This window comes from Pipistrellus hanaki, assembly GCF_964339955.1.
Source record: "Pipistrellus hanaki genome assembly, chromosome: 1".
Classification (NCBI taxonomy): Eukaryota; Metazoa; Chordata; class Mammalia; order Chiroptera; family Vespertilionidae; genus Pipistrellus; species Pipistrellus hanaki.
In genome coordinates, this window is record NC_140503.1 from 24,235,047 (window position 1) to 24,249,389 (window position 14,343).

General features: G+C 49.0%; 1 protein-coding gene across 2 annotated transcripts in view; it reads left to right on the plus strand.

Moving 5' to 3' along the window:
- MAP3K9 (mitogen-activated protein kinase kinase kinase 9) overlaps window positions 1-14,343 on the plus strand; it is a 76,778-nt gene that overhangs the window by 54,723 nt on the left and 7,712 nt on the right. The window contains exons 6-11 of one of the 2 annotated variants that reach the window (XM_084892639.1): window positions 2,805-3,045; window positions 4,847-4,969; window positions 6,574-6,727; window positions 9,422-9,490; window positions 11,174-11,286; window positions 12,234-13,037. In XM_084892639.1, the coding sequence (XP_084748765.1) occupies window positions 2,805-3,045; window positions 4,847-4,969; window positions 6,574-6,727; window positions 9,422-9,490; window positions 11,174-11,286; window positions 12,234-13,037 (1,504 nt within the window). The remainder of the gene's footprint in view (window positions 1-2,804; window positions 3,046-4,846; window positions 4,970-6,573; window positions 6,728-9,421; window positions 9,491-11,173; window positions 11,287-12,233; window positions 13,038-14,343) is intronic. The other variant, XM_084892640.1, reaches the window with a different exon arrangement.

The following is a 14,343-nucleotide window of genomic DNA, read 5'->3' on the forward strand; positions in this document are numbered from 1 at the left end:
CTGTTATTTATTTATATGAATTCTTACATAACCATACGTAACTAGATAATAATTGTCTTAGGTTATACAACCCTGTGAAGTTGGTGCTATTAACTTCCTATCACAGATGAGGCCCATAGTAAATTGCCCAAGGCCACAACTCAGGCAGTTTGCTTAGAGTCCTTGCTCTTAACTACTATGCTGTGATGCCTCTCCTCATAAGGCTCGTAGTTGGGCCAGTGAGGGTAAGATGAACAATGAGCTCTGTCTCTAAAGTGATTCCTCTTACATTATTGCATGTAGACAATAGGATTGGCACACTATGAGGTTGACCCCTCAGAGGTGTTTCACAAAAAGGGGATTTACCATGTTTGAGGTTCTTTCAGGTATATGGTGCCCTAGGCATGTACTCTGTGAATGTCTTGGCTTCCTGTGTGACCCGGCTTATTCTTTAGGTTGGCTCAACCTACTGCCTCTAGGTATTGTGACCTGGTTTGGTCTCTGGACTGGGGTTGGGGTTCCCTTAAAGGAAGGAGTTTAGCCTTAAACCATTCATTAGACAAGAGCAAGTGGGAAAGAGGACTTAGAAAGGCTGCTATTAGCTTGCACTGTTCAGCTTTCCCACTTAGCAGCACATGGTAAATTACTACAACCAACCAGCAATAATTTTTCTGATTCGTCCATGTGTTTGTGTTTTCCTGATGGTGGAAGCTAGGTCGTGGGACAGGGAAGCCAAGGATTTGGAAGGTGCACCATTGATCTCTTTGGAGTTTATTCCATCAAAGTAGAAGCTCAAAAGTTCAAGCTCATCTCATAGATACTTATGATGAGTCTATGTCCCCATAAAGGAGGGTTTCATTTATAGAAGTGTCTTCTGCCTCTTTCTTCTTTCTCATTCACTCATTCATTCATTGACTCAGTAGTTATTCAGCAACTATTGAGCACCTGCCATATACCAGACAGTTTCCTAGGGGCTAATCCTCTTCTCATTTCTCATTCTATTACTTTTATGGTTATTTTTATCTTCTCTTGGGAATGGAAGACTAGTGAGATGAAAAGCTCCTATCTTTCCCATCTCTGTGCTCTCTTCTGCTTTCTACCTGCTACTCAGCTTCCCCAATACGTGCTCTCATACTTTTTTTTTTTAAAGCTCAAAGTTTCTTATCTGCAGTATTTTGTTTTTGTCCAGAATGACTCCTTCTACTGGAGCATGTCATTGAGAATTTTAAGTTTCGACCACAGAAGTGTTGCTCTGGCTTCTTTATTAAAGAAGCATTCCACCTTGTACACATGGTTCTCCTAGATCAGTGGTTGGCAAACTCATTAGTCAACAGAGCCAAATATCAACAGTACAACGTTTGAAATTTCTTTTGAGAGCCAAATTTTTTAAACTTAAACTTTTTCTAACACCACTTCTTCAAAATAGACTCGCCCAAGCCGTGGTATTTTGTGGAAGAGCCACACTCAAGGGGCCAAAGAGCCACATGTGGCTCACGAGCCACAGTTTGCCGACCACTGTCCTAGGTTATTAACATGAGAGCTTTCTTATATTTCCCCTTATCCTCACCCCCTTCAGGCTTAGGCCTGGAGTATTCAGTGTGAAAAGTTTAGATTCCATATTTTAAAATGTTATGCACATGCTTTGTTCTCTTCCCTATTTTCTCTCCTGTTTCCTGATTCCATGTCTCCCACCTCTTCCTAGGACTCTGTGCTGGGTTCATTGATAAATTCATGCAGAAGGAAAAGGGGGTTCTGTCCACCTAACGTAAGGTGACCAGACGTCCCGCTTTTGGCGGGACAGTCCCGATTTTTAACAATTTGTCCAGCGTCCCGTGGCGTTTTAAAAAAGTCCCAATTTTTTAAAAGAATCTGGTCACTTTAACCTAATGTGGCAGTGGTTCTAGAACAAGCGCCTGGCAAAGATGTCAGGAGATGTTCTCTCTTCTCTTGGCTGCACCATCGCCGTCCTTCCAGAGCAAATGGCTGTCCTTTAAGATAAGAAGAGAGTTCCGACCACATGCCTCAGCTGACTCACTAACCAAGTGAGCATGCCTCCCCTGCCTCTGCAGCAGCCACTCTGGAAATCTGTGTGTGTTTTTAAAATATTTTTAAATTGATTTTTGAGAGGAAGGGAGAAGGGAGAGAGAGAAATATCACTGATGAGAGAGAATCATTGATTGGCTGCCTCCTGCATGCCTCCCACTGGAGATTGAGCCCACAACACAGGTATGTGTCCTTGACGGGAATTGAACCTGGGACCCTTCAGTCTGCAGACTAACACTCTTATTCACCGAGCCAAACCAGCAAGGGCTGTTTTTTTAATTTTTTTATTTGAATGTTTTAGGTGATGCCGGCAGGGTGATTCATTTATAGTGGGCACATTTTAAGATAGAATATGTTAAGTCAGCTCTGGTTTAAAAAAAACACACAAGTTTTTATGCGATGGAAAATTTTAAAGTAGAATCATGTCTGTAAAATGTAAGTACATATTGTATTTTCTACCCAACCCTCCATATTTTTTTTTTTTTCCTATCTCGTAAGCAATTTTAATCAATAGTCAAAGAACCACTGGGAACTCTGGCTCCTCTAGCTGTATCCTCAGTCTGACTGTTCTGAGCTTGCCTTTCTCCACCATCCAGGTGGTCAGCTGTTTGTTCACCAGCTAACTATGGTGCTGCTGTCTCTGCTGGGGACTGGATGTAGGGGGCACCTGTTAAAGGGGTACTCTGAAGGTGGCCCTGAGCACCAGCCTCCAGGCTCTCAGGCCTCACCTCTCTGCACTGACACCCACTCCTACTCATGGTCCTGGGTCCTGCCGCCCCCAGGAGCTCCGCACCTGGGAGGAGGAGCTGACACGGGCTGCGCTGCAGCAGAAGAACCAGGAGGAGCTGCTGCGCCGCCGCGAGCAGGAGCTGGCCGAGCGGGAGATCGACATCCTGGGACGCGAGCTCAACATCATCATCCACCAGCTGTGCCAGGAGAAGCCGAGGGTGAAGAAACGCAAGGGCAAGTTCCGCAAGAGCCGGCTGAAGCTCAAGGACGGGAACCGCATCAGCCTCCCTTCGGGTTGGTGGCCGGGGACCCCCTGGGACATGGGCACTGGGCAAAGGGCTGGGGTGGCCAGGGCTGGGTTGGAGCCAGGGACTTGAGCTGGACACTCCGCACCCTGAGTCTCAACATGGAGCCGACCTGGAATGGGCCATTCTGTAAACTTGTTGAACTGGCCTGGTGAAAAGCTACTCCACTCCCGGGCACTTTATGAGGGTGACTAGACACAGAATGTGAAGGGGAGACACATTGGCAGTGGTCCTGACGGGCAAGCCCGGTCCGGCTGCTAGAAGCATGGCCGCTCACGTAAGCGCATCCTACCTTAGGCACATCTGGCGAAGGAAGCATGTCATTGTGGGGAGCAGAGATTCCAGAGTATGTATGTGTGAGAAAGAGAACCCTTGTCTCTGCAAAATCACTCGTCTCAGGGTTCCTTTAAATAATTAGTTCACTGCGTGCAATTGAGATTAGGACTAACGTATAAGAATCTGATTTACATATCCTCTCGGAAACACGTCAGCTGAGTACAGGTATCTTTGTTGTATGCACAGCCTCGGGAAAATGCAAAGAAATATGAAACGAGGCATTAGAATCCTGTGGGGGGCAGTGTCCCCGTGGAGGGAGGTGAATGCTCAAGTGTGTGTTTATGTAGATGAGAAAGTTCACTGTATTCCAAGTCCTGAAGGCCCCAGGAAGCAAGCTTATTAGAAGGTAGGAAAGCGGGGAACTAGCCCAGTAGGGGCAGTAGTGGGTGGTCTGGAGCACAAAGATGGAGGCTTACGCAGAGACGAGGGAATTCATTTAGTGCAGTGTTTCCCAAACTTTTGACATATGTGTACCCCTTCTATAATTTTGGTAACGCTGAGTACCCCTCGTCCTCATGAGAACGTAGAATTAGGTGCAGCTAAGCACGGTGCAGTGCATATCCCCACCAAACTCAGGTGCAACGCGTACCCCCACCAAACTCAACGCGTACCCCCACCAAACTCTTCACTTTGGGAAACACTGGTTTAGTGAGAGCCAGTGAATGTGTTCATGGGACCTGCCTGCTGGTTTCCTTGTTGTCCATTTGTTTTCTTTCCAGGCAACACAGTCCCTAGGCACCTCTGAGCCTCCAGCATGTGCCCGCACACTGCCGCGTGCCGGGAAGCAGAGACTCACCATCATTCCCACCTCAGGGAGATCTCAGGCCAGGGGCCACACTCAGGTGTCAGCGTGCAGCTGTGATTACTATACCTCTTTGATCGATGAGGACAGTAACACTCAGAAGTTCAGAGCTGTTTTCCATTGCTTAGGCCGAGACGCAACCACCTTTGAAACACATGAGAATTCGGACCATTAGCTCTATGGCCTTCACTTCCCTAGGTTCCCACCAAGGGTTCGTCCTTTTTCCCCTGCTCTGCCTGTACTTGGTGAGAAATATTAGTCTGCCTGCCGGGGTCCCTGAGAAGAGGGGTGTTACTAACAGATGATACGAAACGGAGAATTTAAAGTTAGATTTCCTAGAGTAGTCAACAACTCTCAGGATCTAAAAAGGACTATTCTAAATATGTAATTGCTACACTTGCATCCATTTATGAAAACTGTCTCATGACTTACACTGGGATGGAGAATTTTCCTTCTCCTTGCCATCCTGCCATCTTTTTTTTTTTTTGGGAAAAGAGATGATTCTGAAAGAGAACAGTTCTCAGGTGAACAAGGAGTTTCTTAGCAAACGGGGGAGCCTGTCCCTCAAGCCTGCCAGGAAGCATGTGTTTTCTAGGAGGAACTTGGTTGTGGGGAAATGGGAATGCATGTGTGTTTATCTTTCTCCAAGCAGATTTCCAGCACAAGTTCACGGTCCAGGCCTCCCCCACCATGGATAAAAGGAAGAGCCTCATCAGCAGCCGCTCCAGCCCTCCTGCAAGCCCCACCATCATCCCTCGCCTTCGAGCCATCCAGTGTGAGACTGTTTCCCAAATTGGTTGGGGCCAGAACATCGGGGGCACCTGTCCCCTACTCTGTCCAGCCACCGACTGACTGGTCCAGGCTTGTGCCATCCATAGCTCCTGCCACTTCTCCTCGACAATGTGTATATACATGCACATATGTACGCAAACCTCAGCCTCCCCTTGTCTCCCTCCATTGGCTTTACTGCTGCCCCCTCTTCCTCTTCCTCGTAGTCAGATATCAGCAGAGGGGTCTGTGGGTTCTGTGGGTACAAAGCATTTTGGTGTGTGATGTAGGTACAGGCTGGTACGGTGGCCTGGGCACCTTGTGGGCTCTGCCATATTTGAGGAGTCCCTGTTTGTCTTTTGTTCATGCTTCTCAGGGAAGGGTGTTTTCAAAGTGTAGGTCCTAAGAAAACTTGCCAAGTATTTTTTTTATTTTTATGTTTTATTGATTTTTCACAGAGAGGAAGAGAAGAGGGATAGATAGTCAGAAACATTGATGAGAGAATCATCGATCAGCTGCCTCTTGCACATCCCCCACTGGAGATGTGCCCACAACCAAGGTACATGCTCTTGACCGGAATCGAACCTGGGACCCTTCAGTCCGTAGGCTGACGCTCTATCCACTGAGCCAAACCAGTTTTGGTGCCAAGTATTTTATGATAGGCCAGGTCTGGACCGATTTCAATTTTATGGCAGTGCTTATTAAAAAGAATTGATATATATATATATATATATATATATATATATATATATATATATATACACACACACACACACACACACAAACATATACATGTCACATGCATGCATGTGTATATGTATATGAATGAACTAGTTTCCCCGATTTAAGAGATTTCATAAAAAAAAAAATAAAATCCTGGATTTCTGGCTTTCCTTAAAAGTCAGATCACATCAGTGGACTCCCTTCTGCATGTGGCCACAGTTGGCTGGACCCCACGGAGGCTTCCACATGCTTCGTACTTTGCCTCAGTTTCCTCAACTGCTTTTTTTTTTTTTTTGCAACTGGCTCACTTCACTCATTTGTGAAATAAGCCAAGTCTCTGAAGCAGGTGGGTTTCAGCTCATGCTCAGAAGAGTGTTCTTCCCCTCTTATCTCTTCTATTTCTCTCTTCCTTACCCCTGTCCTCTTCCTCCTATCTGCCTTTTCCAGAGCCTTGAAACCCTCATTTGCTTCCTTTCCACCACTTTTCTTACAAAAATTCCTGCACTTCCACACCTCCGTTGCCCCTTATCCCCACCCACCCCACACTCTAGTTCCACCCAACCAAACATGCCTCAGGCAGATCTGTTTGGAACGCTGAGGTCTGGCTGGCCTGTGCGCCAGCTTTTCGCTGGACCCATGAGAAGCTAGGAAGGGCTTCCACATTTGATACTTTGAGAATGCTGAGTGAGTGGGGGCTGAGGACTCCATTACTTCCCTGGAAGGCTCCATTTGGGCACAGAGTTTTTAAGGAAGTGTGACTTCCTCCCAGGAGCTCCAACTGTGTGTGTGTGTGTGTGTGTGTGTGTGTGTGTAGAGGCTGGTTTAGGGGACAGGTGGGGAGCGCTGTCCATCCGCTTCCAGATCCCATCCAACTTTTGTTATTCACAGTGACACCAGGTGAAAGCAGCAAAACCTGGGGCCGGAGCTCAGTCATCCCGAAGGAGGAAGGAGAGGAGGAGGAGAAGCGGGCTTCCAAGAAGAAGGGACGGACGTGGGGGCCAAGTACACTGGGTCAGAAGGAGCTTGCCTCGGGCGACGAAGGGTAAGAGCCAGATGATGTGAAATTCTCTTTTAAAGGCGGGGGGGGGGGGGGGGGGGTATTAAAATTACCGTGTGAAGTACCTTTTTCTCTATTGTGCTTTTCACTTTTTCCTCAGAAATCATGAGCTTCTTGATCTTTACAACAAGAGTTGGCCAATTTCCTTTTTCCCTGGAACCGCCTATGATAGGGGTCGGTATACTTTTTCCATAAAGGGCCAGATAATAAATATTTTAGGCTTTGTGGGCCGTGTGGTGTCTATGGTAACTGCTCAGTTTCTCCATGGCAGTGGAGAAGCAGCCACAGAGCATGGATGAGACACAAGTGAAGAAGAGGTAATGGGCAGAGGTAGACCACAAGTAACAGTTCACCGTTCACCAACTGCCAGAGGAGCACTGCTCAGAGTATCAAGTCCCCTAAGACTGAGCCAGGTGGACAGTTCTGCTGGAGTATTTTAATTAAACCTGGCTCTTCCCCAACACAACTGCTCAGAAGGAATGAAGGAAGAGCAGATTAGGGGTCCCTCTTGACTGGAGACACACCTCGAAGCTGGGGCAGGCAGAATAATCCAGCCCTGGTAGAGCAGTTAGGCAGAACTCAGGACCACTAGACTTCTTTTAGGCCCCACTCCATAGCCATTCCGATGGGTGTGAGCGCCCCCTCCGGACAAAGCACAAAGCACGTCTTGCTGCCTTAGATGCACTTGTGTGTGCTCTCTGAGCTTGTGGCCTAGGACTCACATTCTCCCGGTCCTTGTCTTCAGAGGCCAGGCATTTGTAGTGTGCTAGTGAAGAGCTTGGATGCTGACCCTGAGCTCCTTGGTTTTGAATCCTGGCTCCACCATGCCCAGCTGTGGAATCTTACGTGTTTTTTTTATCTATAAAATGAGGATTATATCCATACCCATCTCATGGAGTTAATGGAGGAGTAAATAAGCTCATCTTTGTGAAGTGCCAGAGGTCAGCGGGCTTATTGTGAGCAGGTGTAAAATTTGCTGTGCTTCTCCCAGGCTCTAATGCAATTCTGTTTTATATCTGAACAAACATGATGGTTTGTACTTCTTATTCTTGGTGTGAGAACCTAGAACCGTGCTTTTTTACTTTTCTTAGAGCGAGTATAAGCAGCAGCCTGCCTCACCCTTTCTTAGTGGCTTTCCGAAGAGCATCTAAGGTTGAATAGTAGACTTATAGTGCCCTCAACCTATAATTGGCCTTCGGGTTCCTCCAAACACTAACATTTTGCGTCCAAAATCTAGTTCGCTATGTCAAATCTGAGCTGAATGTGAAAATGCTTCGGTTCATGAAGGATTGACTATTTGAAGCCAGACTTTGTAGATTGCCAGCCACCTTGGAATAGAAAAATTAAATACCTAAGCTGTGCGGACCCCCTGGGGAAGGCAAGTTGCTCTGCTGCACTGAGTGCTAAGGAGCAGGAGCCCGTCGGTCTGTCCTCTGCGCCCTGGGCTGGAGAGAAGACACTCAGTCACTCTGAATCCCTTATTTCTGACATTAGTGTAATTTACAGATAGGACTTACCAGGTTGGCTAAGGATCCCAATTGTTTCTGTGGTTTGGCTTCATATAAAGTTTTTTTTCTTCTTCTTGCTAATAGATTAAGTTTATTTTGCAATATAAAATATTAACTTTGGAATTTTCTTCCTCCTTATATGCATTTGCCCACAACACTTTATTTTTAAAAAAATTTTTCCCCCCCAATCCTCACTCAAGGATATGCCTTCATTGATCTTTGAGAGAGAGGAAGGGGGAAGTGGTGGTTACATTGATGTGGAGAGAAACATTGATCAGTTGCCTCCCGTACGTGCCCCAACCAGGGATGTCTCCAACCAATGTATGTGCCCTGACCAGGAATCGAACCTGAAACTTTTTTGTTGTGTGGGATGATGCTCCAACAAATTGAGCCACCTGGCTAGTTTTTTTGTTTGTTTGTTTGTTTGTTTGTTTGTTTTTTAGAGGGGGAAGAGAGAGAAAGAGGGAGAAGAATCGATTTGTCTTTCTACTTGTTTATGTATTCAATGGCTGATTCTTGTATATGCCCCCACTGGAAATTGAACCTGTAACCTTGGCGTATAGGGAGTATGATCTTATCAGATGAACTACCCGGCCAGGGCTGCCCTCAAAACTTTCAGAGCAGTTCAAAATATGTGACTTCATTTTTCATGATTCTCAATTCCTATTTAAGAAATAAAATAGATTCTACCCAGACTCGAATTAAATAAACAAAATACAACCCTCTTTAATGTCAGCAATTTTTGAGTCTCTATATGACAGTATTTCTAAATTTGGTCCCTGTCAGCTAAAGAAAATATATAGACATAGAGTTATATTGAATTTAATAATGTTAAGTGAATTTGCATCTCTATATTTTAAAAATATAATAATCCACATTTGTAGGGAACATATACACTTGTCTGGCGACAGCTTGGGTATCTGGAGTTTGCAGGCCCTGTGGAATGATGCTGTGGCTGCCCAGGGACCTTTGTCCCAGGGACTGGGTGGTCCTGATGTGTTCAAGCTGGGCCATTTTCTTAAGATCCTTTGATGGTGTGGGCTTTGCTGACCGGACAAGGGGAGGGTGGCTGGTGACATAGCTCAAGTCCAGCCTTGAGGGGTCTCCCCTGGGAGAGGCTGAGTTGGATATACCTGCTGGGCCCACTACTGATTCTCTGTGTTCATTGAAGATCCCCTCAGAGACGGGAGAAAGCTAACGGGTTAAGTACCCCATCAGAATCTCCACATTTCCACTTGGGGTGAGTCTAATCGTCACCCTTTCAAATGTATTGGCAATAATCCCCCTTCCATTTCCTTGTTCTCCCAGTGCGCCTCATAGAATCCAGCCTCAGTATTGCCAAGCTGTGCTGACCTTTGATTTATTTATTTGTTTATTTATTTATTTTTTTTTTAAGCAGTACCATCGTGCACCTTGGGAAAATTCCTGTGTTGGTCTGACTTTACCTTGTTCTTCATGTCCCTGGTCACTCCGGTTATTGGGGTTCTCCTAGTAGTACCCTTAGTTTTAGGGAGACCATAGTTTGCATCCTTTGGTCTGCAGCACTGGCTCTGATTATGCTAACCTGGATTTCCTTGGACCCAGAGCTGGAGGCAGTGTTGTTCTAAGATTATCGGGCAGAAGTCCCAGGCTAGGGTTCTAGCAGCTTGCTTATCTCTGGCGGAGTATTTTGGTTCACGCCACTGGTGGCTAGAATGTATTCTAATCCATTGGTATTTGTGGTAGCACTTGAAACAGGTCTGAAGTCATGGAAAAAGCTGGTTCTTCTCTCTCCCTCAAGATAAGCTGGGAAGAGTGGGCTTTCATTGAATGGCTCTTTCTAGCCCCAAAATGAGAGCCACCTCAGGTTCTAATCCTGGTATCTCTTAGGCCGGTGGTTGGCAAACTGCCGCTCGAGAGCCACATGCAGCTCTTTGGCCCCTTGAGTGTGGCTCTTCCACAGAATACCACGTGTGGGCGTGCATGTACAGTGCGATTGAAACTTCGTGGCCCATGCACAGAAATCAGTTTTCGGCCTGGGCGAGTCTATTTTGAAGAAGTGGCGTTAGAACACTCAAGGGGCCGAAGAGCCATATGTGCCTCGTGAGCCGTGGTTTGCTGACCACTGTCTTAGGCACCATAGCATAGATTCCTGTCCTTCCTCTCATTGTCCTCAAGGGAAAGGCCAGTGCTTCTGGGCCCCCGACTCCACTCCCCCGCCTGCGCCCCCCCCCCCCCCCCTACACACACACCTGTAAGGGGGTTGTGGTGGCTTCCCAGTCTTTGTATGTAGTTGCTGGCTTGCTAGTGTGAGCTGATTCCAGGGATGAAAGCAAGCTCCTGACCTTTTGCTCTCCAGTCCCAGACAAACCGAGGGCCCGAATACAACGTTACGTACGCCCCACATAGGTCTGTCCCAAAGTGCACTGGGCTGGTGCAGCTGTGTTGATTGATTTTTGGTTTTGGAAAGCGAATGGCTTTGAAAGTTGCCTGAGCATGCCTTGCTTGGAAGGAGACACTGAGAAATGATGTGAGTGGAGCGGCCTGGCCGTCTGTGCCTGCTCCTCTGTCCGGGGCTTGCTGGCATGGCATTGCAGTGTTTCTGAAGTCACCAGTGTCTGTGGATGGATGGCCTCTCCCTTAAGATGGGCTCAGGCAAGACCCTGGCCGGTGCTGGGCAGTCTTATTCCTTCTGTCCGCTTCCCGGCTTGCCCATCAGATCCTTGCACAGCCCTGAGCATGTGAAGGGGTGGGTCACGCCCCTGCTTTCCTCGCCCTGGAGCATGTGTGCTTTTTTGTTCATGAGGCAGGTGGACGCAGTCAGGCGTGTTGCCTGCTCCCCATGGCTCTGTAGGGCTCTGGTGTAATGAAGGGAGACACATTTCCACAGGCCCGTGGAACGGAGGGTGGAGTATTAACAGTTTCCTCCTTTCCCCTTCTTTAGCCTCAAGTCCCTGGTAGATGGATACAAACAGTGGTCGTCCAGTGCCCCCAACCTGGGGAAGGGCCCTCGGAGCAGCCCGGCCCTGCCAGGGTTCACCAGCCTTACAGAGATGGGTAAGCCTTGCCCTCGTCTAGACTCTCTCCCTGTGCCCCCCGGGGAATTCTGGCCAAGCTTCTAGGACTGCGTAGGGCCCTCAGTATTACTTCATGGGGTCGTCCCCTCTTTTAGTCAAATCCTGGTCCCCCACCAGAGTCCCTCTTCGTCTGCCCTATTGCCATTTCATTGAATCTTCCCAAGCACTGCTGCTGCCATGGAGCCTGCCCTTGGCCTTCTGTCCCAAGGGGCCAGTGAGCGTCCACTTAGGGCGGTGCAGAAGGCTGAGGCCTAAAGTCAGGAATTTCCCTTTTCTGGGTCTGTTTCCTCATATTTCAGTGTAGGATGTCCATAAAACAGGAGATGATTGTAGAGGCAATGCAGTCTTCCTCTTAAGGGAGCTCATTGAATGGGGGAGGCCTTCTCCAGGCTCTCTCTCTCTCAGATAGTCATCCTCTTATTTATCTCTGTAGATTTCCAAAGTCATACTAGGTCAGTCTATAGAGTAGGTTGGCCTTCGCCCATGTAGGGGATTCTAATCCTTTTGCAAGAGTCCAGTCTTCAGACAGCTCTTTAAGCTGTCATTCTAGAAATCCAAGGTCCCTTGCAATTCCAAAGTGCAAAAAAAAAAATTAGGAATGTTTCTGTCTATCCATTGTTCTAGAAAACTCACTGCTCTTCTTGTGTTGAGGGTCCCTAGGAAAGAAGTAGAAAATCAGCAAATCTGCCTCTGCAGGTAGGGAAACAAGCTCTGGAATGGAGAGTGATTTCTCACTGGTCACAGTTGAGTGTGGAGGGGGAAAGCCCTGTTGGTTCAGTGCTCAGTCCCCCATCTCGCCCATCTGACTATTTGACCTCTGCATCCCTGACACTGAGCCGGGAGGCCTGGGTTGGGGAGAAGGACCAGCCTCTTACTGTTGCTGCTGCATTTCCATTTCCTATTTCCCGTCTACTCTCAACTTCACAGAGGATGAGGACAGCGAGGGCCCAGGGAGTGGGGAAAGCCGTCTACAGCATTCACCCAACCAGTCCTACCTCTGTATCCCATTCCCTCGTGGAGAGGACGGGGACGGCCCCCCCAGTGACGGAGCCCACGAGGAGCCCACCCCAGTCAACTCAGCCACCAGTACCCCTCAGCTGACGCCAACCAACAGCCTCAAGCGGGGCGGCACCCACCACCGCCGCTGCGAGGTGGCTCTGCTTGGCTGTGGGGCTGTTCTCGCAGCCACAGGCCTAGGGTTTGACCTGCTGGAAGCTGGCAAGTGCCAGCTGCCTCTCCCAGAGGAGCCTGAGCCACCAGCCCGGGAGGAGAAGAAGAGGCGCGAGGGACTGTTTCAGAGGGCCAGTCGTCCTCGACGGAGTACCAGCCCCCCATCCCGGAAGCTCTTCAAGAAGGAGGAGCCCATGCTGCTGCTAGGCGACCCCTCTGCCTCCCTCACGCTGCTGTCCCTCTCCTCCATCTCCGAGTGCAACTCCACACGCTCCCTGCTGCGTTCGGACAGCGATGAGATCGTGGTGTACGAGATGCCTGTCAGCCCGGTGGAGGCCCCACCCCCGACCCCTTGCACCCACAACCCCTTGGTCAACATCCGAGTGGAGCGCTTCAAACGGGACCCTCACCAGTCTCTGACTCCCACCCACGTCACCCTCACAGCCCCCACGCAGCCCAGCGGCCACCGGCGAACCCCTTCTGACGGGGCCCTCAAGCCAGCGGCTCTCCTCGCCAGCAGAAGCCCCTCCAGCAATGGGCTGAGCCCCGGCCCTGGAGCAGGTGAGTCCTGCCCCCTCTTCTATCCCCTTTCCTGCCTTTGTGCCTCCCCCAGGAGTAGGGGTGTTAGAGTGAACTCCATTCCTCCCCTGACTTAGCCAATCCCAATGGCTGATCTGTCCTGTGCCTCAGGGGGTCTTTCCTGAGCAGCAAAGGAAGACAGGCAGATTCTATAGGAAGCACCGGAGCCGGGGCTTGGGCTCCTGTGGATATTGGGGCCCCGGGCCTGGGAGAGCACAGGGCAGTGCTCTGGGCCTGGGTGCAGAGGGCCAGCGTCAGGGTACAGGAGGGCGGGAGTCTAGCTCTGCTTCTTCCCTGCGGGAAGAGATTGCAGTTACCAGAAGGAACCTGCCCTGAACGAGGATGTTTTTTGCCACGTAGCTGTGCTCTCACCTCTCATTATACAGCCTGAGTCCAGGCACACTCATAAGGCAAGCTTCCGCCCAGGCCTCGTGCCCTTCTCACTCACCCCTTACTCATGCTGACTTTCCGGAAGTGGAGGTGTGTCCAGGTGAATCGCTGTGCTTGCACATAGGCCTGACACCTGGGCATGCCTGCGCCCTTCCCGGGTCTTTCCCATCACTAGCCCTTCCTCCCTAGAAGACCTGGGTCTGACTGGAAACTGCCTCTAATCCCGTAGGTCACACGATGCAGTACTTTTCAAGGGGATTTGCTGTAAATGATCATTGTATTCAGCCACTCAGCTGTCCCTCCTCTCTCTAGATTTTTTAAACATAAATATCTGACCTCTCCCTACATTAATCATCTTTAGATTTCTGACACCTAGCTTTGTTCTCATCACATGTTTATACAGACATTTCCTTAAGTCATGGGTCAGCAAACAATTTTGGCAAAGGGCCAGATGGTCAATATTTTAGGCTTGGTGGGTCATACAGTTTCTGTTATAACTGCTCACCTCCACTGCTGCAGTGGGAAAGCAGGCAGTTGGTGTGGTTCTGCTCCAGTAAAACTTTATTTACAAACACAGGTGGCTGGCCTGTGAGTTGTAGTTTGAGAACATCTGCCTTAAGTCATTTTATTATAGATACTAAAGGCCCAATGCATGAAATACATGCACAGGAAGGGTCCCTAGGCCTGGCCAGCGATCAGAGCCAGTCTGTGGAGTGACCAGCAGGGCGATCGGGGGGCCCCTGCTGGCACCCACCTTGGCTGGCCTGGTGCTGCTTGCTCACCAGTCCTGCCCCCTACTGTTGCAACCGCTGGTCACCTCCTGCAGAGGGAGGTGACTGGCAGGGCGATTTGGGGGGGAGGGTGGGCCCACTGGCACCTACCTTGGCTGGCTTGGAGC